Raw genomic sequence first — 27,710 nt, forward strand, 5'->3', positions numbered from 1 at the left:
ACACAAGGTAAAAAACCAGCATTTTTATTTTTCAGAAAAGCCAACAAAACAAACTAGACATTTTCTTCTTTCATACTTTTCCACCTAAAGAACAGGAATCTAAGGATGGCTATGAGACAAGATGCTTTCTCACACTTGTTTCACCTCCAGGGTGTGATACACTTGTGCCTCTTGCTTTAAGAGCCTTTGCACAGTCTAAAGGAAGATAATACTTTTATGGCTCCCATAGAAGCGCAGTAAGAAGAGAGGCTTCAGTAGCCATTCTGAGTAAGCTGTGAAAGCTGGACCAATTTGGAAACAGTCTAATCCTCCAGGGACCAGGACCTTATTGTCTCCTCCTCAGGCCACATAGGCCTTTCATACCAAAAGGCTTGTTTTCTTTGGTATCCTCCCCACAGTGAGCCACACAGCAGGGTGCCCCTCTTCCCCTCTCCCCCCCCCTTCCCCCTACACTCCCAAAACATATATACTCAAAAGGTAGGAGCCAAGACCACCACACAGGCATTCCTACCAATCTCAGAGCTCCCAAAGTCGTCAATATACCAGCCAAACTTACTCCCTTGATCAAGACCCCACTAGCAAAACTGAAAATCCAGACAAGAAGGCTTAATTTTTAGCCAGGAGGAGTTATTTCTGAACGGAGTGCTTCTATACTATATCCCTGTAGTTAAAAGTTTAGGTTGGTCCCCTACAAATCACACTGGGAAGAGGGAGGGAGAGGCAGTTGTGAGGTTGTAAGTTACTGTTTTGCTCCTGGTTTTCTGCAAAGCAGCCTATAACTAGAATTGGGTTTGACCACAGTCAAGGACATGTAAAACAATCCTCATGCTCATTAGCTAATGAAACTTGGTACTCCCTACCATATGGCAGTGGGATTGGGCCTGAGTAATAAGCAGATAAGATGAGGATCTTCTATCTCCTCAGACAGTGTCAGATGAGGAAAGGAGTGAAGTGTTAGTTGCATCTAAGAGCAGAGTACAGTCTTGATTGACCCCTCCCCCCAAGTTGCTGTGGAAGGGCTGGGGTGCCTAGAGTTGCAGTTAGTAACCAGTGAAACAAGGATTTCACACCAAGAATGGGAGGAGACTTGTACAAAACCACTGCTCGGAGAATTGAAGGTGGTCCCCCTCTACAGCCAGGAAGACCAGTTTGCCTGCTTTGTCCATTTCTTTAAGCCCCAAGCGGTCCTGGAGGGAGTAAAAACAGCATTAATCTTCTAACTAAAAATCAAGTTGGTGGAAAAAGGCTCACTGAAGCTTTCTGGCAAAGGCTTCTAAACCTTTAGCTTTAAGAAAGCCAAACAGTCTGCTCAGAAGGATAGAGCTGTATTTGTGCCAGATGCAGGTAAGCATGGAGTCAGGGTTTAAGTCCTAGCTCACTGTGGTACCTGGTATTGTGGACACCATTTTACTGTGAAAATTAAGGCAAAAACTTCCTGCCCCTGTCCTGTTCAAGTTGTCTTGTGACGTGAGAGGAATTGGTCTATTCAGCAGTTAAAAGTTTAGGCTATGTGTAGCTATAGGGAGAGAGGGAAGATAGCCATCCATTCTATAAATGGCCTAGAAAGCACCCTGGTCCTGTATGTTCAACCTTGGGGCTAAGAATTCTCTAAAATCCTTCCCCCCTAACACCCCATCTCCACCCCAGCCTCACACACATATAGCCATCATCTTGAAAAGCTTAATTCTATGTAAATAAAGGACAAGTTCTTACCCAGGGGTCCATAGACCCTATCCCTTCCTCAGGGATCTAGAGAAATTTCAGGGAGGACCATTGAACTTGGATGGGGAAAGAAATGGACATCTTTGTTTCAATATAAGTGGTTTCCTTTGCAATCCTCTATTTTATTTTGTTCATTTAAAAAGTACTCTGAAAAGTTGTCCATAGGTAGCATCAGACTGTCCTGATACTGAGCAAACTGGGATTCGAGTCCCCATCAGAGGGAGTCCAATGTTCCTCTTACCCATCCTGCAGCCTTGTAAACATGGTAGCTAAACCCAGCATCCATGTAATGTCAAACTAAAACTACAAGTCAAGTGACTGGGTTTTTAGAATGTCGGCCCAAAAGATGGGCAGTACAGCCTGAAAATATATGTGGAGGAAATAGGCTGGTGATCAGATAGCAACATAAAATTAAGACCATGTTGGATGTATAGGACCACTTTGCCATCTGGGGGAGGGGGTGGAGGGAGGGAGGGGAAAAGTCGGAACAGAAGTGAGTGCAAGGGATAATGTAAAAAATTACCCAGGCATGGGTTCTGTCAATAAAAAGTTACAATTTTTTAAAAAAAGAAAAAAGACCACATTGGGAGGAAAACTAAAAGCCTACCATAGCAAGTCCTGTGAAAAGTCAACATGGGAAGAAATGGTTCCCAAAGGGACCCAGATGCTGACACTACGTCAGTGCTCTATGTTCCTTTACAGAGCAATAACATTACCCCACTTCCCTTGGGTTTATTGCACATGGGCTGTGCCTTCCAAAACCAGAGAGGCCTCAGGCAAATGGCCTGTCCCACCTCTCAAATGAGTCAGAGGTCTGGGTCACTGAGTTGGCCTGTCTTCAACTTGAACTGGGACAGATGATTGCCCAGTGGCTGGTGTGATCGCTGTGGGGTCCAAATACTAACAAACTGAATTCCATGGTAAAAGCCCCAAACAAGCAGCCAGCCACATTCCCTAGTAGCCTGTGCTAGAGGAACCAGCCCTCCCCCTTGGGCTCCCCTCTGCTTCCCACACCAAAATCCACACCCTTGCTGAAAACCCTGACAGTATTTGAAGGCGACTCCCTTTCTTCACTGGCCATTAATTATGCACTTGGGGTTTAAGGGAAGATTAGTTTCTAAGTGCTCCATCTCCCAGATGGCCTAGTACTGGCTCTGAATCCCTGCCAGAGGGAGCCAGCACACAGCCAACACACTATGTAACCCAAAATCTCTCTGTACAAAATAATTGATAGAGCAAAAAGGGATGCTGTGTTTCTTCCTACACTGCAAGACTTGGCGGACTAATAATAGCCTGACATTTAGATAGTGCATTAAAGTTGACAAAGTACTTCCCCCAAAATACTGTGGGGTAGGCTCTGCAAAATCTCCATTTTACACAGGAGGAAACCGGAGCTTGAAAAGACGTGACTCGCCTAGTATTATGTGGTTAGCAGGGGCGGGAGCCAACATTTTGCTCCGACTCCAAGCCCAGCACTTTTTATTCTTTCAGCTATGATTGGGGCGGGGGAGTTCTTCCCCGCCTACATTTCCAGCAGTGGCCCAGGAAGGCCTTCCTTCATTGCCCTCACCCTCCCTGTCTGAGTAAGCGCTGACACAGTAAGCATTCAGGGACTGCCTGCCTGATGGCCCCAGTGCTTCCAAGCCTGGGAGCAGGGTCGGGTGGGATGGAGCAGACTACCAGAGGGCATTTCCTCAGGACCTCCAGAGAAGTGCCCAGACGGCCTGAGGCAGGCAGCCCTCCCTCCCGCCCCCATCCAAGGGGCTGGGCTTGTAGTTTGCTAGCCTTGACTTTTGAAGCCCCTCCCCATGTGCCCACCATCTGAGAAATAACTGCCCGTTACCTCTGTGTACAGGGCAGTGTCCTGCAGGGGGATGGTCTCCTTGGCTTGGCCACTCCGGTAAAATCCAAACCACTGGGAAAGGGGAGTGCAGGGGGAAGAGAGGGAAGAGACACGGGTCAGTCACTCAGCCTTTCCTGGTGGCCAGACGTCTCAAGTTCTTGCTGCTCTTTACATGTGGAGAAATGGGGACCAGCCAAGAGCAAAGTCCCAGATCCAACCCCGGGTCTTTGGAATCCAAACCCAGCTCTCCTTCCTCTGCCCTACAGGAGGGTCCCGGGTAACAGGCCAGCACACTCATGATGCCACGTCCCTAAGAGCCAGAAGTCATGGGACGCTCTGGTTTGTGGAGCACTCTGGGGAGAAGGAAACGAAGGCTGAGGGACTGGCCCAGGGTCACTCTGCTAGTAGTTGGCTCAGGCAGGGTTCAGATTCAGCCTTCTGATTCCCAAGTTCAGCACTCTCTAAATTAATCTACCTGTTTCACATATTGATGGTTTCAGGAGAGAGGTTCCAGTGTGGATCCCAACCCTCTTGACATCTTAGCAGACAGCTATGTTTAAAAAAAGCTATGATCATGATGATGATAATACACAGCTTTAAGATTTGCAAAGCACCTTACAAGTCAATCTGGTTTAATCCTCACACAACCCTGGGAAGTGAATACTACTATTATCCCCATTTAACAGATGAGGAAACTAAGAGTCTGAGGCAAGATCTAAACTCCGGATCTTCTTGGGAAGCCTTCACGGGCTGTTTCTCACTGAGTGAGCCTGGTCCAGGGGCAGCCTGCCAGGACCTTGGCCATACTGGCCTGGCCTTCAAGATCCCAGGGCATTTTCTGTACAACACTGGGGATTTGGGAGTACACAGCAAGAGAGGGATCCCTTCCTAAAAATGACTAAAAATGCCCCTTCCTGCAACCCAAGCCCCTCATCATCTGTGATGTACGGATAAGAGAGGGGCTCAGAGTGAGGGATGATCTGCCTCGGCCACACGACACACAAGCATCAAAAGTGAACCACAAACTGGGGGGTCCTGGGGTGGGCACTTATCAGGGTGTACCTTGGGCACAAACTAGACTGCAGGCACTCCTTCCCAGGCCAGCTGTCCCCTGGGCCCCCTTTTACACCCTCAGAACCTCACCTCGGAATCCACGGGGTCCACCACCGAGTCATTGAGGAACTTCACCATCACAAAGTTCTTCAGGGCCATCAGATTCTTCCGGTAGGTCTCATTGATGCCCTGGGAGAGAGAACAGGGTCACCCGACGGGCGGGTCCTTGGGCTGGGCCTTTGTGGGAGGGGGCGAGGTGCTTGTTCCAGTCCCAGTGTGAGGAGTCTCTTCCCCATCTGGATATAAGAGCCCTTTTCCTCCCTACTCTTGTTGACGATAGACCCATCTCTCGCTCCCTTCAGGCTCTAGGTCTGTCCCCATCCAACCAAGGCATCAACATTTAAAGTCCTGCTTCCTCCGGGACTTCACTGAGGGCAGAACTGCCTGGGCTCCATGCCCTGCTATTCATCCACATTATAAAAAGGAGAGACTGATGGACAAACCAAAGCCAGGCTGTGGAATTCTACAATCAGAGCCGAGCCCCCGGCTCACCGGAAGCTGAACCAGCTCGGCAGGCCTCCGAGCCCAGGGCCAGGGCGGCCAGGCTGGCCCACACGCCCCCGTGGCTCTCCCCTCCCCGCAGAGGCCGTCTCCTCACGGCTGGCCCAGACAGAAGCCGGGCTCCTAACGCCCGAGACTCACCCTCTCCTGGTTGATGTCGCCAAGAAGATGCTGCTGTTGCGGTAGATCTCCTCCTTTATGGGGTCGTGCCAGTACTCTGCTTGGACCAAGCTGGGGGGGACAGGAAGGAGCATCAGGCCATGGCCCAAGCCAGGCCCCCCACTGAGACAACGCCCAAGGACATTCAGGAGCTACTGAGCATCTTGTCTGCCAGGTACAAGGGGCCACTAAGTCACCTGCTCACAGTGAGAGCTGGAGCTGAAGCAGGCCCAAGGACCTCCCCCCAGCCGGCCGCCCCATTTTACAGACAACTGCATATAGGCTGAGGGGCGCAGAGGCGCAAAGGGGGGCTAGGACACAAACCCCGATCCTCCGATTCTATCATATGGAGCAGTCACAGGTAGCATTTACACAGTGCTTTACATCGAGTTTACAGAGCACTTTACAAGTATTATCTCAGCTGCTCCTCACAATTACCCTGGGAGAGAAATGCTATTATTATTCCCATTTTACAGATGGGGAGACTGAGGCAGACAGACATCACTGAGTTACCCAGAGTCACACAGATAGTGTCCAAATTCATCGGAACCCTGGTGTTTGACTCCAAGCTCAGAGCTCTGCCCACTGCACCATCTTGCTGCCTATCATGCATGATTCCTCCTCTGTTAGTTGGGCATGACGCATGTTCACTTCCCTTTGCAGCATATTCTCACCACCGCCCCTGCCCCCTGCCCTGAAGCCTCCTCCAGTCTTCCTTGAGTAAAAACAAAGAGTAGATTTCCACTTTCCTTGGCCAACTACTATTAAAAAGAATACTACTAAACGTACACACACACACACACACACACAGAGCCTCAGAGGCCTGGCAGGCAAATATCCCCTCTTGACAGGTGACGAAAATGAACCTTTTAGAACTTGCCCACCACCAAACTAGAGTTTCTAGCTGGGAACCTCCCCAAGTTTTCTGCGCTCCTTCCACGTTGTCGCCGAACCCCACAACCACAGCGCGCATTTGGTCTAAGTCCCCCTCTCCGACAGCATCCCCTATTTCTCCTTTGGAAAGACAAGCCTTCTATAGAAAATAATCAGAGGAGGCAGCTTAAAATAAGGGGCCAATTGCACTTCGGATGATCAGAAAAAAGAACGTGAGGCTGAGGGAACACTGTACAAGGAAGAGTCCAGGGTGGGGGAGACTGAGCTGCATCGGGAAGGACAGGAAGGATCTGGCTGGAGCGAGGGGAAGAGGTGGGATTTCATTCAGCTAAGCAGACAATAATCAAGGAGAGAGGGATGGATGCTTGTCAAATATTACAGAGAGGTCACAGAAAAGGAGGGCTTGAAGAGCTTTCATCTTTGGATATGACAAGAAAATAATAGTCTTCCCCATTGAGAAGTGGTCAAGAGATAAGAACAAAACAATTCAAAAAAGAATTGCAAACTCTTTCCAACCATAGGAAAGAATGCTCCAAATTACTAACAAGAAAAACACAAATCTGCTGTCTCACCTTACATTCGGCAAATTTTCAAAGAGGGGAACAGTCAATGTTGGAGGGATTTTAGAAAGATAGGTGCACTGATGCATTGTTGATAGAGCGGAAAATTAATATGACCATTTTAGAGAATAATCTTCAATTATGCAAATAAAGTAACTAAAATGTCCATTCCAGAGCTTCCAGGGCTTGAAGAACAGGTTTCGTAAACACCAAAATATTTTTTAGCAGCATTTTCTGTGATATGCTGCTAATAATTAGGAACTAAGTAAATGCTCATTGATTGGGAAAGGCTACACAGGCTGTGGTACATGAATGTAACGCAATATCATTGTGCTGTAAGAAATGACCAGTATGATTTATAAAGAAAAATATTCATCAAGAAGTCAGACAACAAGCATTTATTTACTGAGATGCAAAGAAAGGATAAAAAGCAGTCCATACTCTCACAGTCTAATAGGGAAGAAAACAAGAAAACAACTTGGTACAAACAGAACACATAACAAGGCACTAGCATCAAGGGGGATTGGGAAAAGTTTCTGGTGGATGGAGGGATTTCAGCGGGGACTTGAAGGAAGCCAGGAGACAAAGACAAGAAAGGAGAACATTCCAGACATGGGGGACAGCCGACAAAAGTGCCTGAAGTCAGGAGATGCGGTGTCTTGTTGGAGGACCTCTGTGTACAGTGTGCAATGGTATTAAGGTATAAGTAAAAGTTTAGACAATAAGAAGCTTCAGTGGACAGTAAAGTAAAAGTCTGAATAGCCAAAAGGGGATTTATATTTGATCCTAAAGGCGATAAGGACGCACTGGTTACTGATTTGGGAAGAAAGGGGGAGAGTGAGCTGGCCGATGTGATCAGTCCTGGGCTTTAGGAAGATGCTTTTGACAGCTCAGTCCAGGTGGCACTAGATGGAGCAGGCAGAGCCACCCAAAGGCTTCCGCAGAGATCCAGGGCCTGCAGCTGAATGGTGGCAGTGCCCCAGGAAAGGAGGAGATGCAGAACAGCAAGTTAAATGGGCAGGACATCCCAGGGATGGGGTTGGGGAGAATGGGAGGGGACACACCCACATGGAGCCTGAGGATGCCCTTGACAATAACAGGGTCTTAGGAAGAGAGAGGGGTTTGGGAGAAAGAGAATGAGTTCAGCTTTGGACATGATGAATTTCAGATCCTGTGGGACATCCCGGTCAAGGAGCTGCAAGCCAGGAGGTCAGGACATCGGCCCAGAGATGGCCACTGAGGGGGAGAGGGCCGAGTCTGGAGCGAGAGAAGAGGGTCCACGCACCCCCAGGAGGCGATCCGAGCCAGATGAAGAACATCGGCTGGGCCAGGAACAGCACCCAGCAGGACTACCAGCTGCTGAGAGCGAGCCCACTGACCCAAGGAACAGCTCCGGACCCCAGGAGCAGACAGAGAGGACCCCCCGCCGCTCTGCACAGAACAAATTCTTCTCACGCCTCAGTGGTTTGGCTGAAATTTGTTTTGTTTCTTTGTTATGATCAAAGGCTCTCTGGAAGGAGGAGGAGCAATGACAGAGGGGAATAGCCAGGTGATAAAACAAAAGATATCAATGAAAACCTTTTTTCTTAAAGAAAACCAAGGATGATTTCTGATAATGTGGTTTTGGGTGGAGTGCTGGGCGTGGAAGCCAGACCACAGGGGCTGGGAGGAGAGACAGTGAAGAGGGGGACTACCTCGTATTTAGCCGGCAATGAAAGGAAAGAGAAGATTGATCAATGGCTAGAAGTGGTCACTTGTTAGGGACGTTACAGGGCAGAGTCCAAAGTTTTCCAGAGAGAGGTGTTTAAAGGCAGGGAAGGATCAGTGAGGAGGAGCAGTTATAAAAAGAAGGGCTCAGAGTGGGAAACGTGCCCCCGGAGGAAGGAAAGGATGGGTGGCGTGGGGCTGGCCAGGACCCAAGGGGCGATGGGCTTTCCCTGTGAAGGCTTATGGGAGAGATCTGTTGGCTACAGAGGCAGGCAGGCTGAGGAAGAATATGGATAAAAAACAGCTTCCTGAGGAACTGCTAAGTTTCACCAAGGGCTTTCTTCACAACCACCCGATGAAGATTCAAGTAGTTTTTTCCCATTTTAAAGATGACAAAACTGAGGCTCATGGTTCCTGATTCTCGGTCTAAGTGGCAGAAATCTAATCCTGCTTTCATACTACTCCTTCAAGCACTTAACAAAGCTTGTGCCTCCCCCACCCTAAGTCTTCTCCTTGGTCGGCTAAAGACCCCTTAATTTTTCTCCCAATCCTCCAAAGGCACGCTCAAGTCCCTCCATCCTGCAGATGTTCCTTCTCAGGGACTTCCTAGCTTGTCCCCAAGAGCACCTCACGCTTGGTCAGAATCTGCAGCCTCTCCACAGCTCCCAGTTCTGCCCTCTGGGACTAGACAGGACCAATGTCTCTTCCACATGAAAGCCAGAACTTGCTGGTCAATGGGTATTTCAGAAAATGGCTCTAAAGTGCAGAGAAAAGCTGGGGACGACCCACACGGCCAGAGAACTCTAAAGAGAGTGAGGGGAGACTCTCATGAATGAAACACTGACGTTGGGCTCCTGAAAGGTCCCAACGAAGCAAAGGAACGGATGTCCAGGGGCGGCAATCGGTAAAGAACGTGTAGGAACAATGAAGGAGAGGGACCGCAGAAAGGTGGGCACTTGAAGTTAGCTGTGGCTCAGGGCAAGTGCGAAGGACAGCAAACAAGGGCACATCTGAAGGTGCATTTAGAACATAAACATTATCAAGGTCACCAAGGACCCATCACGTCCCGTCTGGGTCTTTCAGGCTCTGTGGCCACCTTGGTGGGGCACCCCAGGCTGCAGCCCATCCCTCCCCAGCCCAGCAGATGGCCTTCACTGGCGAGTGGACAAGAAAAACTCCAAAGCCTTTTTAGCCTGGCAAGGACCTGCAAGGGCGTGTTTCCACTCCAGCCCAAAGAGGCTGCCAGTAAAGGGGCGCGATGTCAGCCCACAAGAAAGAGCAATGTTAGGATGAAAGGAAAAGGTCGGCGTGGGGCTTACTTTGTGCCAACTCCTGGGGAATGCGAATGCCAGGCAGTGCCCACTCCCAGGCTCTAACCCTGCCAGCGGCAGCCCAGCGAGGAGAGTCTGGTTGCCAAGCCCCAGAGGGCCGCCTTCCCAGCAGGTGCTCACACTGAGCTTCCCAACAAGCCGTGAAGTTGGGCCTATTACTACAGATGAGGAAATAGAGACATCCTCCTGCCTCCAAGCCAGGGCGCGTGTCCCCACTGCCCGATGACTTCCAGAGGGAACAGCCAGTAAGGAACGCCACCAAAACGTGAATCCGGCTTCTAAGTCCAAGGCACAGTCTCCCCTCACTCCATCCCACTGTCCTATCTTATTCCTCAATTAGAATTTGGGTCTTACTACTGGAAAGACCTGAGCAAAACAAACACCCCCAGAGAATGGAATGCCCAAATAATGGAGGGGCTCCCAGCTTCCAGGCCCAGACCCAAAAGAACTGGGTATTGGAAGATCAGCAGGGCCTCTGCCATCTATCTCTGGGGACTGGCTGCCACTCAGAAAGGGCCAGGGGATGGAGACAGGCGATGGGAAACTACAGCCCAACCCTGATGCTCACCTGGCCAAATCTCTCCCCTGATTACTGGATGGAGGGTTTGTGGACACTTAGAAAGGGAAGCAGCAATCGCTGGGAGTTACAGGCTCTGCCAAACTAAAAGCCCTGAGAAGAATTATCTAGGTTTTAGCTGACAAAGTCACTTGTAAACAAAGAGAAATGTGAGCTAAATTATGAGACAGTTCAAGGGACATGGAGTTGGCTGGGTGACAGCAGCCAAAGGGTTTTAGTTAGTGGAACAATGAAATCCTGGAGAACCAGGTTCAGGAAGAAACACATTTCCAGGTGATGGCAGTCTGGCAGGGACAAACTGGCATAAGTCTTTTACAATCTCTCTATCCCAGTTTGTTTAGTGATTTTCCCCTTTTCATCATAATTCTCAAAGATTCCTCCTTCCAGAAAGAGACCTGTATATGCAAGAATGTTTGTGGCAGCCCTCTCTGTAGTGGCCAGAAATTGGAAACTGAGTGGATGCCCATCAATTGGAGAATGGGAGTAAATTGTGGTATCTGAATGATATGGAATATTATTGTTCTGTAAGAAATGACCAGCAGGATGAATACAGAGAGGCTTGGAGAGACTTACATGAACTGATGCTGAATGAAACGAGCAGGACCAGGAGATCATTACATACTTCAACAACAACACTATATGATAATCAATTCTGATGGACATGGCCACCTTCAGCAATGAGATGACTGAAGCTAGTTCCAATGGAGCAGTAATGAACTGAACCAGCTACACCCAGCGAAAGAACTCTGGGAGATGACTATGAACCATTATATAGAATTCCCAATCCCTCTATTTTTGTCTATCTGTATTTTTTATTTCCTTCACAGGAACTATTTCAAAATCCGATTCTTTTTGTACAGCAAAATAACTGTTTGGACATGCATACTTATATTGTATCTAATTAATACTTTAACATATTTAACATGTAGTGGTCAACCTGCCATCTGGGGGCAGGGATGGGGGGAAGGAAGGGAAAACTGGAACAAAAGGTTTGGCAACCTGTCAATGCTGTAAAATTACCCATGCATATAACTTGTAAATAAAAAGCTATAATTAAAAAAAAAAAAGATTCCCCCTTCCATTTTTCTTTTTATATGTTTACACGATGACACATTTTCTATTAAGGTGTGTCCACTGAAGCTTCTTATTGCCTAAAGAATTAGACAAATGGTAGAAAGAATGCTGGCTGAGAGTTCAAGAAATCCTGATTCAAATCACCTGTCACTTATTCCCTCGTGGTCTTGGACCAAGACATGGAGGCTCCGGTGCCTCAGTTTCTCCATCTTCAAAGACGGGGTTTAGACCAGCTGACCTCTAGGACACCTCTCAGCTCTATGCCCCTAGGAGCTGGGTGAGCTTTGCAAGGGGAGGTCCAGTCTGGGGCATAATTAGGGGGCTGTTGTTTAGACTCTTCTTTTTTTTTTTTTTTTTTTTTAATTTAATTTTATTTAATAATAACTTTGTATTGACAGAATCCATGCCAGGATAATTTTTACACATCATTATCCCTTGCAATCACTTATGTTTCGTTTTTTCCCCTCCCTCCCTCCTCCCCCCCCCAAGATGGCAAGCAGTCCTATATATGTTAAATATGTTGCAGTATATCCTAGATACAATACATATTTGCAGAACCGAACAGTTCTCCCGCTGCACAGGGAGAATTGGATTCAGAAGGTAAAAATAACTCAGGAAGAAAATCAAAAATCAAATAGTTCACATTCATTTCCCAGTATTCCTTCTTTGGGTGTAGCTGTTTCTGTCCATCATTTATCCAATGAAACTCAGTTAAGTCTCTTTGTCAGAGAAATCCACTTCCATCAGAATACATCCTCATACAATATCGTTGTCGAAGTGTATAATGATCTCCTGGTTCTGCTCATCTCACTTAGCATCAGTCCATGTAGGTCTCTCCAAGCCTCTCTGTATTCATCCTGCTGGTCATTCCTTACAGAGCAATAATATTCCATAACATTCATATACCACAATTTACCCAGCCATTCTCCAGTTGATGGGCATCCATTCATTTTCCAGTTTCTAGCCACTACAAACAGGGCTGCCACAAATATTTTGGCACATACAGGTCCCTTTCCCTTTTTTAGTATCTCTTTGGGGTATAAGCCCAATAGAAACACTGCTGGATCAAAGGGTATGCACAGTTTGATAACTTTTTGGGCATAATTCCAGATTGCTCTCCAGAATGGCTGGATTCGTTCACAACTCCACCAACAATGCATCAGTGTCCCCGTTTTCCCGCATCCCCTCCAACATTCATCATTATTTTTTCCTGTCATCTTAGCCAATCTGACAGGTGTGTAGTGATATCTCAGAGTTATCTTAATTTGCATTTCTCTGATCAATAGTGATTGTTTAGACTCTTCTTGACCCCATTTGGGATTTTCTTGGCAAAAACCTTGGACCGGTTTGCCATTTCCTCTCCCAGATAACCTGAGGCAGACAGAGTGAAGTGACTTGCCCGGGGTTCCACAGCTAGTTTTTTTGCCAGGTATTTCCTGGAAATACCAGCAGCATCCTGGGGGCCGCCCCTCCCCTGGGCAGTAACAGCAGCAAGGTCCGAGGCCTGCGGAGCAGGCCATTTCTTTCGCATCTGTTTTCTCCCAATAGCACCTGCCTGGGAGTAGAAGCTCCTTGGGCTTGGCACTGACAGAACCTACCGTTCCTGGACACCCTTGGTGTAGGCGCCCACGTTCAGCGTTTTCCTGAGCCAGTCACAAATATGAGAGCTCTCCCCTGGACAACGAGGCAGCCCGTACACACCTGCAGCAAGAGAACGAGCACATGCATTCACTTGTGGGACCAGCCACAAAAGGGCCAGATCGCTCCTGGAATCCCAGGAAAACAAATGGATAACGCTGGAGCTGTCCAGAGCAAAACTGAACATGGAGGTCGTGGAATTATGGTTTATTACCAGAAATTATGGTTGATTGGTATAGGTATATATATATATATATATACACCTATATATATGGTAATGTAAAGATTTCTCAGGTGAAAAGGAATCATGAGTGAAAAAGAAGCCTGAGCCTTAGTGTCAAAGCTGTATCAGATTAAAATATAATTGGAAAATAAGAATCCAACATAAAAATACAAGAGGAGGTAGTCGATGTTCATAGGTAGTTTTCATGAGGCCATGAGGGCCCCCGGGGATTCTTTCCTAGACACTCTGTAATTGCTGTTTAGTCCTGACTGAGTCTTTGTGATCCCCTAAGTCACCTGTACTCTCCATGGGGCTTTCTGGCCCTTTCTTTCTCCAGTGCATTAAGGTCAGGTGACTTGCCTACAGTCACAGCAGTGTCTGAGGCCAGATTAGAACTCAGTGCTCTATCCTCTGAGCCCCCCCCGCTGTCTCCTTGAGGACAGATCAGCCCCCAAATTCTCCCAGAGCTTGACATCACTCAGCCAGGACCTCCCAGCTCTCAGGCCATCCCTGGGGTCCTCACAGAGCTATTCATGAAGACCCAGCTTTGGGGGTCAACTGCAGCCATCTCCACACAAACCCCCAAATAACTCGAAGGCAGCAGACCAAGGGCCAACCTTTGCCGGGCCAAATTTTAACATTCCAGGCCTGCTTCCCAACGTCCAGAGCAGTAAGGGCGAGCTTCAGAAACTATAAACTAAAAGTAAAGCGAGTATCTCCACTCTTTCTGTTATTGTTTGCATTTTTATTTTCCTTCTCAGGTTATTTTTACCTTCTTTCTATATCCGATTTTTCTTGAGTAGCAAGGTAACTGTATAAATATGTATGCACATATTGGATTTAACATATACACATTTAACATGTATTGGTCTACTGCTATCTGGGGGAAGGAGGGGAAAAGTTGGAACAGAAGACTTTGCAAGGGTCAATGCTGAGAAAATGCATATGTTTGTAAATAAAAAACTACAATTAAAAAAAAAAGTAGAACAAGTTCTCTAAGTCAGAAGCCTCAGAAGCTTCCCCCCTCTCCCTCCCCATCCTCCATTGGGTCAGAGGTACCGATGGGAAGGCCTTTAGCTCAAGCAGTGATTGATGAATCCCTTATTGTCCTGGAGAAACCAAGAGCTGAGCTAATTCTGGTTCGCCTCTATCATCAAATTGGCTGCTGACCCCACTGGGGTTCCTAGGTTTTTGTTCTGGCCTGAAGCCCAGGGAGACCAGAGGCCAGAAGGAGCCAGGGAAGAAAGCAGGAATTACCTTGATGCTGTCCACCCACGGAAATCAGATTGATCATGGGAGGTGATGGACATCTCTGCGCCACTGCCCTCCTGTGGAGAGAAACATGAATGTTAGCGTGTTTAAAGGAAGCAAGGTGAAAAGGGGAAGCCCTCTCGACAGCCCTTCCTTGTCCTCCATCATGAATTTTGGAGCTGCAAGAGAACCTAGAGGACACACTCACCAAAGCCTGCCTTCTGGAAGGTCCCTACCCACTCTCAACCTCTGTTTACGCATTCCCTCTGAGATTGGCTTTTAATATAATTAATATATATTTTATATATATTAGTTGTATATATCATTATGTTATATAATAACATATAACATATAATTAATATATAATATTAACATAACACGTATATTATTATATCCTAAGAATCTTGGGTTTTTAAAAAAATTTAATAGTATTGTTTTCCCAAATACTTGTAAAATTAATTTAACATTTACCTTTGCATTGTCTTCCAAATTTTTCTCCCTTTTCTCCCTCTCCCCCTCCCATAGATAGCAAGCAGTTTGACATAGGTTAAACTGTGCAATTCTTCTAAACATATTTCTATATTCATTATGCTAAGCAAGAAAAATCAGATCAAAAGGGGGAAAAAAACACAAAAAGGAAAAAAAACCCAAGCAGACAAACAACAAAAAGGTCAAAATACTATGCTTTGATCCACATTCAGTTCCCATAGTCTTCTCTGAATACTGATGGCATTTTCCATCTCAGATCTGCTGGAATTGGCTTGAATCATTGTTGAATAGAGTCAAATCCTTCAGTTGATCATTGTATAGTCTTGTTGCTGTGTAAAATATTCTCTTGGTTCTGCTCACTTCCCCAAGTTCATGTAGGCTTTTCCAGGTTTTTCTGAAATCAGCCTGCTCATCCTTTCTACAAATACTTCTGCACATGTGGGTCTTTTCCCTTTTTAGGATCTTTTTGGGATACAGACCCAGCAGATTTACAGCTGGATCAGAGGGTGTCCATTGTTTTATAATCCTTTGTGCAATTGCTCTCCAGAATGACTAGATCAGTTCACAACGTCACCAACGATGTATTAGTCTCCCAGTTTCCCCGAATCCCCTCCAATATTTATCATTATCTTTTCCTGTCACCTTAACCAATCTGAGATGTGTGAACCGAGGTGTGTAAATGTTTGGTATGGACCTGGCTGTTTGCATGCTATATCTCCTATTAAAATATGAATTTCTTCAGGACAGAGATTGTGTTTCTGCCTTTCTTGGCTGGCACATAGTAGGCGCTTAATAAAAGTTTGCTGACTGACCTATGCCTGATGAGTTCCTCTTTCAACGCCTCTAACAAAGAGCCCTCCAGCCCCAGCTTGAGGTCACCAGCTAAAAGTGCCCATTCTACTTTGCTCCTTCTGAGCCTTCAAAGGGGGAGCTGAATTTACTATGGGCAGAAATTTGCAACTTCCTTTACAAGCCTCTCCTGTTTTATAATGGATAAGGAACTGCTCTTTTTATTTCATTCTCAGGTTCAGAATAAAATTCAAAAGAAATTTTTTAAATTCGAGGTTAAATAAAGTTCTCCCCTCACATCAAATCTAAATCTGCCTCTCTATCCTCCCAACTCGCCCGAGGACTGAATAGAACAAGCCTAATCCCTGCTTAATCCTCTAAAGAGAAGGCGTCCCTACTATTTTTACCCTTGAGCAGATTAAAAGAACAATCCAATTTACCGGAGCTGGTTTATCTCACGTGACTAAACCCCAAACAGAAGTTGGCCACCCGATCCATCCCCATTCCCATCCCCTCCCCCACTTCCCCTTTGAGCCGCCCAGGGCTGCTCGAGGCATTTCCCCAGCCCCGAGCATTCTGCTGCCCCACCCCCACCTGGAGACACCTCCAGGGCCTGGCTCCCCGAACCCGAAGGCCACTTTGGGCCCAGTCTTTCACCCTAACCCCTCCCCCCCAACTTGTCTCCGCTAGAGGATCTGTCTCCCTGGTCCTTAACCACGCGGCCTTGGGTGGGTCCTGGACCCCAGGGCAGTCTGGGAAAGCCCGTGGACGCTCCCTCAGAATCAGGGTTTTAGATGAATAAAATAAAATGCAGGGGATCACAAGGGAAACCAATGGTACTGAAATTCAGTGATCAAAATGGTGTAAAAGCAAGCTCACAGATAGAACCTAAAGAAGCAGTGAGGAGGAAAGAAATCAGGAGACCCCTGACATCTGACACTTAACACTTCCTAGCTGTGTGACCCTGGGCAAGTCACTTAACCCCAACTGTCTTGGCAAAGATGCCACGTTCTAAAACAGAAGCCTCTCAATAGCGGGATCTCTTCTTTCTGCATCTCTCTTCATTCTGTGTCTCTCTCCCCCTCCCTCTTATCTCTGTCAGTGTCTCTGTTTCTCTTCATCCTCTGTCTCCCCCTCCCCCCCCCCCCCCCCCCCCCCCCCCCCCCGTCCCTCCCTCTTGCCTCTATCTCTCTCTCGGTATCCTCCATCTCCCCCTCCCTCCCTTCCTCATCTCTATGTCTGTCTCCTCCTCTAGCTCTGTGTGTCTCTGTCCCTTTCTCCCTTCCTCTCTTTCCTTCTCTCTCCAGAAGGAACCTCACCTACAGATGAGCCCAGGCAGAGGTTAGGGGGAAGTTTGTACAAGACCCAGTCCCAGGAGCCCAGGGTCACACAGCCCGTCACTGCTGGAGGCCTCTGAATCAAGTCTTCCTGCCTCCAAGTCTCAGCCTTCCACCAGCCAGACTTTGCCCCCTCCCAATTGTACAGCTGGAGGCCGAGTGGTTTTACCCAAGACTTCAGGGGCAACAAGAGGCAGAGCCGGGCTGGCTCAGTGGGTGCTGCTCCTCTGATCAGTCCCGGGTTAAAGCCAAGAGTGGGGAGGGGTCACAGGTGGCGATCTTAAAATTCCCTTAAATCACAGAACCCAAGACAAACTACAACCATTCTCAATAAGATCAGAAGTGAAACAAGGTTGCCCACTATCACCGTTACTATTTAATATTGTATTAGAAATGCTAGCTTTGGCAATAAGAGTTGAGAAAGAGATTAAAGGAATAAGAACAGGCAATGAGAAAACCAAATTATCACTCTTTGCTGATGATATGATGGTATACTTAGAGAACCCCAGAGACTCTACCAAAAAGTTATTAGAAACAATCCACACCTTCAGCAAAGTTGCAGGGTATAAAATAAACCCACATAAGTCACCAGCATTCTTATATATCACTAACAAAACCCAACAGTTAGAGTTACAAAGAGAAATTCCATTTAAAGTGACGACTGACAGTATAAAATATTTAGGAATCTATCTGCCAAGGGAAAATCAGAAACTTTATGAGCAAAACTACAAAACGCTTTCCACACAAATTAAGTCTGATCTAACCAACTGGAAAAATATTAAATGCTCTTGGATTGGGTGAGCAAATATAATAAAGATGACAATACTACCTAAACTAATCTATTTATTTAGCGCTATACCAATCTGACTCCCAAAAAACTACTTTGATGAACTAGAAAAAATAACAACAAAGTTCATATGGAAAAACAAAAGGTCAAGAATTTCAAGGGAATTAATGGGAAAAAAAAATCAAATGAAGGTGGCCTAGCTGTACCAGATCTAAAATTATATTATAAAGCAGCAGTTACTAAAACCATCTGGTATTGGCTAAGAAATAGACTAGTTGATCAATGGAATAGGTTAGGTTCAAAGGACAAAACAGCCAATAACTTTAATAATCTAGTGTTTGACAAACCCAAAGACCCCAGTTTCTGGGATAAGAATGCACTATTTGACAAAAATTGCTGGGAAAATTGGAAATTAGTATGGCAGAAACTAGGCATTGACCCACACTTAACACCGTACACCAAGATAAGGTCAAAATGGGTTCATGACCTAGGCATAAAGAATGAGATTATAAATAAATTGGAAGAGCATAGGATAGTTTACCTCTCAGACCTGTGGAAGAGGGAGGAATTTATGACCAAAGAAGAACTAGAGATCACTATTGACCACAAAATAGAAAATTTTGATTATATCAAATTGAAAAGTTTTTGTACAAACAAAACAAATGCAGACAAGATTAGAAGGGAAATAATAAACTGGGAAAACATTTTTACAATCAAAGGTTCTGATAAAGGCCTCATTTCCAAAATATATAGAGAATTGACTCTATAAGAAATCAAACCATTCTCCAATTGATAAATGGTCAAAGGATATGAACAGACAATTCTCAGACGAAGAAATTGAAACTATTTATAGACATATGAAAATATGCTCCAAATCATTATTAATCAGAGAAATGCAAATTAAGGCAACTCTGAGATACCACTACACACCTGTCAGATTGGCTAGAGTGACAGGGAAAGATAATGCGGAATGTTGGGAGATGTGGGAAAACAGGGACACTGATACATTGTTGGTGGAATTGTGAACACATTCAGCCATTCTGGAGAGCAATTTGGAACTATGCTCAAAATGTTATCAAACTGTGCACCCCTTTGATCCAGCAGTGTTTCTACTGGGCTTATACCCCAAAGAGATACTAAAGAAGGGAAAGGGACCTGTATGTGCCAAAATGTTTGTGGCAGCCTTGTTTGTAGTGGCTAGAAACTGGAAAATGAATGGATGCCCATCAATTGGAGAATGGCTGGGTAAATTGTGGTATAGGAACGTTATGGAATATTATTGTTCTGTAAGGAATGACCAGCAGGATGAATACAGAGAGGCTTGGAGAGACTTACATGAACTGATGCTGAGTGAAATGAGCAGAACCAGGAGATCATTATATACCTCAACAATGATACTGTTTGAGGATGTATTCTGATGGAAGTGGATCTCTTCGATAAAAAGAGCTAATTCAGTTTCAATTGACCAAAGATGGGCAGAAGCAGCTACACCCAAAGAAAGAACACTGGGAAATGAATATAAACTGCTTGCAGTTTTCTTCCCGGTTATTTATACCTTCTGAATTCAATTCTCCCTGTACAAGAAAACTGTTCAGTTCTGCACACATATATTGTATCCAGGATATACTATAATCTATTCAACATGTAAAGGACTGCTTGCCCTCTGGGGGAGGGGATGGAGGGAGGGAGGGAGGGGAAAAATCAGAACAGAAGTGAATGCAAGGGATAATGTTGTAAAAAATTACCCTGGCATGAGTTCTATCAATAAAAAGTTATTTAAAAAAAAAAAAATCACAGAGCCCAAGAAGGGGTCACTGGCTCAAGCTCAAGCCTGAGCTTTCAGAGGAACCAGGTCCCAGATTTTCTCCACTTTTTAGAAAAGACCCCAGGGCGCAAAGAAGCCTCTGCCATGCCACAGGAAGTATTAGGGACCCCCGCAGCCATGAAACTAGGGGCCACTTATGAAAAGTCATGGAGATGTGATGTGGCAGGATTTGCACCCGGTCCCCAGGATTCAAAGGAAACCCGTTTCCTACGGTCCCGGGCTGCCCCCCAGGTGCCCTTTATCCCCCCATGTTGTGCCTATTCCTTGCAGCAGCTTCCCTCCAAGGTCAATTGCCCACTTAGTTCCCCTAAGACAGTCCCAGCTAGGTAGCCTCAGAGCCAGCCTATCAGGGAACTACCAGGAACAGCCCCAGGGCAGCCTGGGCCTGGAGCAGGACACTGAGCTGGCCATAGAGGAAGAAACATAAATCAAGGAAAGAAAATCAACTTTATTTATAAATTGTTAAACCCTTCCCTTAAAATCCTCCCCTTGCTCCTCTTCAAGGCATGAGAGTAACCCCGAGATCTAGAAGAGGCTGTCATACAACAAACAATTAAAAGAAAATTAGGAAATAAAACCTGGACTGTTGGGGGAAGGGGGGAACAGAGCATCAGAAGGGACTCCTTCCTGAGCACAGATCTGACCCCAGACACTTTCTGACTCTGGCCCCCAGGGCCCCAAGGAGGGGGTCACACAACTGCAGGACAACTTCTGGAGGAGCAAAGGAAGAGACTAGATACAGCCACAGCTGAGCCACGTTGTCAAGTGAGTGGCAAAGTAGGGTTCTGTGGGGTCCTGGACCTGGCCTGTGACTGACCATGGACTGGAGCAGTCCTCAGAAGCCACATTTATGAAGAGAAGGCTCAGGCCAGAACACTGCCTCATGGCAAATTGGCCGCCCACCCTTCTCTCCTGCTTGTATTTCAGGAACCACTGCTGTCTCTCCACCCCCACCCCCACCCCCCCCCCCGCCCCGGCTAATCCACAGAGTGACCCCATCCCACCTGTCTCCTTCAGCCCATTGTCCCCCTCACATGTACTTAGCCTCTCTACTGCCTGTTTCCCCTTCCTCCCTTCCTCAATAACCATCACTTCCCTCCCAGTTTTCTTCATTTTGTGGGTTATGTCCCAGAAAAGGATGGATGGGTGCTTCAGCTTTCTTTAAAGTCACTGTCTTTTTACAGAGAGTTTGATCTCTGGCTCCACCATCCCGCCAAAAACATCTCCTCCAAAGTTACCAGCGCTCTCTCAACTGCCACATCTAATGACCTTTCCTCAATGCTCATTCTCCTGGACATCTGCAAAGGCCGATACTGCAAAGCTTCTTCCCTCCTTAACATTCTCCCTCCCAATTCTCCTGCTCCCTCTCCCTCATCCCACTCAGACTGCTCTTGCTCACTCTCCATCCTTATCCCACTCGGTCTCCATCCTCATCCCACTGGGTCTCCATCCTTATCCCGCTCAGTCTCCATCCTCATCCCGCTCAGTCTCCATCCTCATCCCACTCAGGCTGCTCCTGCTCGCTCTCCATCCTCATCCCACTCAGACTGCTCCTGCTCACTCTCTATCCTCATCCCGCTCGGTCTCCGTCCTCATCCCACTTAGACTGCTCTTGCTCCCTCTCCCTCATCCCGTTCACCCATGTTCTCTCGGCCCTGGGCCCTCTCTGGTTGCATGCCCTTTCACTCCTGTGATTTCAATTCTTTCTGCACTGATGTCTCTCAGATTGATTTGTCTAGTCCAACTCACATCTCCAACTACCCTGTAGAGGCAGGACTCAGATGTCCTGTAGACATCTTAAACCCAACACTCCCCAAACCAAACTCCTCTCCATCCCTGCCATGCTCCCCCTTCTTCACTCCCCGCTCCTTGCTGAGGACCCACATTCTCTGGGCATCCTGGGCTCACTAGCCAGGGCTCTCTCTTGCTAGGACATTACCCTTGTGACCTTTCCAGTGAACTGCCACCCCGACGCAGGCCCTCATCACCTTGGGTCTGGACTCTGCCACTGGGCCCACCCATCTCGGTGCTCTCCCTACTTCAGTCTATAAACCCCAGTGGCTCCCTCTTGGCCCCAGGAGCAAATACTACATGCTCCATTTGGCATTCAAAGCCCTTCATAAGCCGAAGCCCTTTTTATATTCTTCTTGCACCCCAACATGCCCCTTTCACCCCAATGGGCCAGCTACTATGGGTCTGTGCTCGTTCTTTTTTTTTTTTTTAATTTTATTTTATTTAATAATAACTTTGTATTGACAGAATCCATGCCAGGGTAATTTTTTACAACATTATCCCTTGCACTCGCTTATGTTTCGTTTTTTCCCCTCCCTCCCTCCACCCCGCCCCCCAAGATGGCAAGCAGTCCTATATATGTTAAGTATGTTGCAGTATATCCTAGATATAATACATATTTGCAGAACCGAACAGTTCTCCTGTTTGTGCTCGTTCTGTAGATGAGGAAGACAAGACTGCAAGGTGAAGGGCCTCGGCCAGAATCACAGACCAGCCCCGTCCTCCCTGCTGGGACTGCCTCTGCCCATCCCCCAGGCTCCTCTGAGCCACCTCCTCCAGGCCTTGGAGACTAGGGCCTTCCCTCCACAGACCATCTCTGCCTCCTTTATTAGCCGGAGCTTCTCGAAGGCTGGGTCTTTCTTTGTATCCCCAGCACTTGCACAGTGTCTGGCATGGAGCAGGTACTTAATAAAATCCTTACTGAGTGAATGGAGGGGAACAGATACTTGAGAGATAAAGCAAATGTAGTCCTGGACTGAAAATCAGGAGTCCCGAATTTGAATCTAGCCTCAGATACTTACCAGCTAGGAGACCCTGGGCAAGTCACTTAATCTCATGGAGCTCAGTTTCCTCATCTGTATAATGGGCTTAATTACCTTAGGGAGGCCTGGCCCACTGGGGTGCTTCGAAGCTCAAATGAGATCATGTGTAAAGACCCTGCAGTTCCTAGTACAAGTGAGCACAGGCTACTGCTTTTGTGAAAATGCCAAAAAAGTCCTTAACCAGGAAGGTGAGAGAAAGGGACTTACAGGAACTGGCCACCTTGGGAGAAGCCCATGGCGTTGTAGCCCTGCTGCAGCTTGGGATTCTGGGCGAGCATCTCACACACCAGAGCCACCTGATGATTCACGTTTAAGAAGAAGCTGTTCTCCATATCCTGAAGGGGAGATAGGAAAGAGAAGGGGGATAGAGAAGGAAAGGGGAGGAGGAGAAGGAAAGAAGAAGGAGGGCACAGAGGAGGGAGAGGAGAAGGAGAAGAAAGGGGAGAGGGCAGGGAAAGGGCAGAAAGAGGGGAAGGAGACAGAAGGGAAGAGGGACAGAGGAGAGGAAGAGGAGGAAAGGGGAGAGCGAAGAAAGAAGAGAAGAGGATAGAGGAAGAGGGAAGAGGAGAAAAGAAGGGAAGCAGGGAAGAAAGGGGAGGAATGAAGGGAAGGGAATAGAGGAGAAAAGGAGGGAGGAAAGGTAGGAAGAAGAAGGAAGAGAGAGGACAGGAGAAAAGAAGGAAGAGAAGGAAAGAGCAAAGGGGGAAAAGAAGAGAATAGAGGAGGAGAAGGGAAAGGAGAAGGAAAAAAAGAGGGGGCAGAGGGGGCGAGGAGGAGAAGAAAGAGGAGTGGACAGGAAAAGGGAGGAAAGAGAAGGAGATAGAAGAGGGAAAAGAGAAGCAGAGGAAGGAAGGAAGAGGAGAGAGAGAAATGAAGAGGAAACAAGAAAGGGGAGAAAGGAGAAGAGGGAAAGGGAATAGAAGGGAAGAGGGGAGGAAGAAGGAAAGGAGAGGCAGAGGAAAGGAGGAGAGAAATGGAAAAGAAGAGGAGATGAAAAAGAGAAAATGAAAAGAAGAGGAAAGGGGATAGAAGGGAAGAAAAGAAGGAGACAAGAAAGGGGAGGAGAAGAAAGTGGGAAAGGAGATAGAAGGGAAGAGGGGAGGAAGAGAAGGAAAGGAAGAAGAGAGGATGTAGAAGAAGAGAGAGGAAATAAGAGGGAAAGGAAGGAAAAGAGATTAAAAAAGGGAGAAAGGGATAGAGAAGTAGAATAGAAGAAGAGAAAGGGAGGAATGAGGAGGAGGAGGAGGAGAAGAAAGGGGGCAGGGAAAGAAAGGAAAGGAGAGAAAAGAAGGGAAGGGGATAGAAGGGGAGAGGGGAGAAGGAAGAATGGAGGGGGGAAAGAATAGAAGAGAAAAAAGAGAAAACAGGAGAGAAAGAGAAAGTTGAGTAGGAAGGGAAAGGAGGGAGGGAAGGAAGAGAAGGAAATAGAAGGGAAAGAGAGAGAAGGGATGAAGAAAAGGATGAGAAGAGAAAAAAGAGAGGAGAAAGGGAGGAATGAGGAGGAGGAGGAGGAGAAAGGGGGCAGGGAAAGAAAGGAAAGGAGAGAAAAGAAGGGAAGGGGATAGAAGGGGAGAGGGGAGAAGGAAGAATGGAGGGGGGAAAGAATAGAAGAGAAAAAAGAGAAAACAGGAGAGAAAGAGAAAGTTGAGTAGGAAGGGAAAGAAGGGAGGGAAGGAAGAGAAGGAAATAGAAGGGAAAGAGAGAGAAGGGATGAAGAAAAGGATGAGAAGAGAAAAAAGAGAGGAGAGAGGGATATGTAGAGGAGGAGGTAGAGGGAAAGCAAAAGAAAAGGAGGAAAAGGGAAGAAAAAGGAAAGGAATGGGAAGAAAAGGAGGAAGGAGAAAAAAAGAGGAGAGTTTATGAACATCAAGTTTCTACAGTCACAGAACAGTTTAAAACCCTCTCCAAGACTACTTCTCTTCTCCTCTTCCTCTGTTCTGTTTTTAACTTACTGCTTTGCTATTAATTAATCATATCTTTGGGCAAATACTAGTCCCCTTTGTTCTTAGTTTCTTCATCTTTAAGTGAAGACAAGATATATCTTCTAACAGGCTAGAAGTCTCTTATTCTAGATGGATTCCAGTTTCCTTCAACATGAAGGAAACATAAATCCTTCCACTAGCCTAGCAGACTAGTAGTCTCTCCTTTGGGCCACTAAAAGCTTCAATAAAATTATCTTCTCAGGAAGAATGCTAAAAGAAAAAAGCAAAACCATATGAATCACTTTTGAACCATACATTTATCATGAACTCCTCAAAGTTCTAGCAAAGGTCTAGCAAAGGTCCCTCAGTGACTTAGCTTTGTGGGTGCATTACCTCAATCAGAGTCTTCCCAATCTCCAGAGATAACACATAAATTCCTGGTATTTTGAGCTCAACCAATTTTTTAATGGCTCCCATACTCAAGGGGTTACAGCAGCTGTCTCCTAGACAAGAAGAAAAAAGAAATTTTTTGTATCACATAGAGAAATCATCAGGAGCCCCAACAATTTAATGAGGTATCAATAATATAATTATGATTGAATTTATACAATCATTTATCAAGCCTGATGCAACAGAAAGAACACTGGCCTTGGGATTGGGAAAATTGGGTTCAAATTTTCTAGCTGTAATCAATGTGTGAGCAACTATTCCTCACTAGCTGGCAGTACTACCATACTACCTATTTCACAAAATTACTGGGAGACTTCAAGGTCCTATGTAAATATTATTTTATCATTATTACATGTAAGAGATTAGGGATGAAAGATATCATTAGTTCTTATCCTCAGTGTGATATTCTGGAATAAGAATAACATTTGGGAAAAGAACCAAGGTTCATGTTCTGGTTCTGCTTCCTAACACTGTTAGCTCAGGCAAATCACTGAGTCATAATGAAGATATTAACAAATTAATAAACTGATAGTTCTTGTATTATGAAGATGAATTGAGATAAGTATTTTGTAAACCATAATGAAACTAAGACCATTTGGGTTAAATGATCAATGATCGTTTCCAAGTCTAACATTTGCTTTAAAGCTACTTCTAGTTCTAGATTCTATGGACTTCCAATAGCCCTAAGTTAGAATGTGATGAGTGTAAAGGGCAGAAAAGGGAAAATGATGGGAATTCCCTGATGAGATCAGGGAAGGGTTCGTGGAAGAAGTGCTACTCAAGCTGCACCTTTTCTTCCCATGTAGGGCTTTTGGAGTAGTAATGATAATAATCTCTTCCTCCACTGATGTTCTTATATAGCCCCGATTTCTCCGGTCGTCCTGGCAAACTACAAAGCAAATGTAACTAGTTGCAGAGAGGCTGACCAACAGAAAGTTAACCCCAGGGGTGGGATTTTTTCCACCCAAAGATGTAGAAGAACCAGAATATATAGCGATAAACTCCTTACCCCAGGGAAGAATGAATTCATGTTTGCATAGTAATTTAGAGGCAACAAAGCTCTTTCACATCCATATTTCTCATAGCTATAAAGGAATATTGGCGGCTCTCACTTCCCTTTTTTTTAATCCCCAGAAAATGACTGTCAGTCCACAAAAGAGAAGTATGGAGACAGAATTGTGGATTTTAAGTCACCAAACCTGGCTTCGAATCTCAGCTCTGCAACTTACTGTGTAGCACATTAATCCACCTCTCAGAAGACACTTATTAGGCACCAACTGTGTGTCAAGCATTGCGCTAAGTGAATGAAATTGGGAAATAAAGAAAAGATACGATTTCTGTCCTCAAGAAGCTAACACTGTATCAGTTAACTCTCTTAACCTTGCTTCATCTGCAGATGCGGGGGTTGGACGAGATCATTATTCTAGCTACTGATCTATGGCGATTCTAGTGTATCAGATGCCGGTCTCAGAAGCAGGTTTCACCGTCACAGAGAGCGGACTTGCGACGAGGAAGACACTGAGAATCCCGGGGGACCACTCTGGGCATGTGCAGTCTCTAAGATCAGCACCAGCGCTAAATCTCTGACCCAGGGATCCTTTCCCGGGTCCCGGTTCTGCTGCAGTCTGTGGATCTGGGGCGCCGAGCAGCAACTACCTCCAGTCCAAATCCTTGCTTGGGGCACCTGGGTCGGGGGCTACGTGCGAGCCCGAGTCGCAGCAAGCCGCCCGCTTCGCCCAGCTGCCTCCAATGGGCATTTCCTTTCTCAATGCGGGAATTTCCCAAGGTTGCCGGCAGGAAAGCGCCTGGGAAACCTTGCTAAGCTCCCGAAACGGGAAGGCTCCCTCTTCGTTAAAGGAGAACCCCGAGAGGAGCAGTGGCTCCCCGGGGGGAGGGGCAGTGCCAGCTCTCGGCTTCCTGACATCCGACCCGGGGAGCTCTTCCTCGGAGAAGGGACCCGGCAGCCCCTTTTGGCACCCCAGCGGCTGGCATCGCGGCCGCTATTAGCAGTCCCCCGCCCGCCCCGGCCCCGCTCACCCATCCCGTGCCAAATGACCAGAGGCGGCGGCTCTTTTCGCGGCACCGTCAGTGGGGAACCTGAGCTCGGAGAGGGCCATCGGAAGAGCACTGCGCTCAGCAGCAATAGAAACAACTTGGGGAAAGCCATCTTGATCCGATCACATGACCGCATCCTTAACTAGCCTCCTGTCACGAAAGCACCGCCCCCCGGTCCTCTGACCACCCAATCACAATTAGGTCTTTCCACTTCTCGTCCTCTCTTCTCCTGCGGTGTCCCAGTTCTCGGTTTCCTCCCTACCGCCTCCCTCTCCTTTCTCCGTCCCTTCGGTGGTCCCGTCGGGCTGGGGAGCCCGTGGCTGTGGTTTGGGGGCTTGCCTTCAGGAAGCCCCATGAGCATTCAAACTCTGGCCGGGCTGGCGTGCTGGTGCGATTGCGCGTGCGCATAAATGCGCTCCCCGCTCAGCCTGTGCCCGTGTTTTCATTCTCCCGGGACTAAGGTTGAATTGCCTGCAACGTCAGGCTGTGTGACCTTGGCGCTTCCTTTCTGTTGTGCGAAGAGCACTGGATACAGAATTTAAATTTGTATACATATTATATATGCAGGGTACCGGCTCCTCCACTTAGTAGCTGCGTGGCTTCTGATAAGCCCTGTAACTTTCCGAGCT

The 27,710-nt window shown here is 46.8% G+C and overlaps 1 protein-coding gene across 1 annotated transcript; it reads right to left on the reverse strand.

The window, feature by feature from the left end:
• Nucleotides 1–3: 3 nt before the first annotated feature.
• On the reverse strand, nt 4–27,254 carry PPT1 (palmitoyl-protein thioesterase 1). Its single transcript, XM_051987771.1, is given in 10 exon segments — nt 4–1,187; nt 3,566–3,637; nt 4,709–4,807; nt 5,321–5,340; nt 5,343–5,410; nt 13,080–13,182; nt 14,600–14,670; nt 22,862–22,989; nt 24,970–25,079; nt 27,064–27,254. Coding segments are annotated over 10 exon segments (948 nt in total). The 5' UTR covers nt 27,218–27,254; the 3' UTR covers nt 4–1,064.
• Nucleotides 27,255–27,710: the final 456 nt, after the last annotated feature.

This window comes from Antechinus flavipes, chromosome 3 (assembly GCF_016432865.1).
Source record: "Antechinus flavipes isolate AdamAnt ecotype Samford, QLD, Australia chromosome 3, AdamAnt_v2, whole genome shotgun sequence".
NCBI lineage: Eukaryota > Metazoa > Chordata > Mammalia > Dasyuromorphia > Dasyuridae > Antechinus > Antechinus flavipes.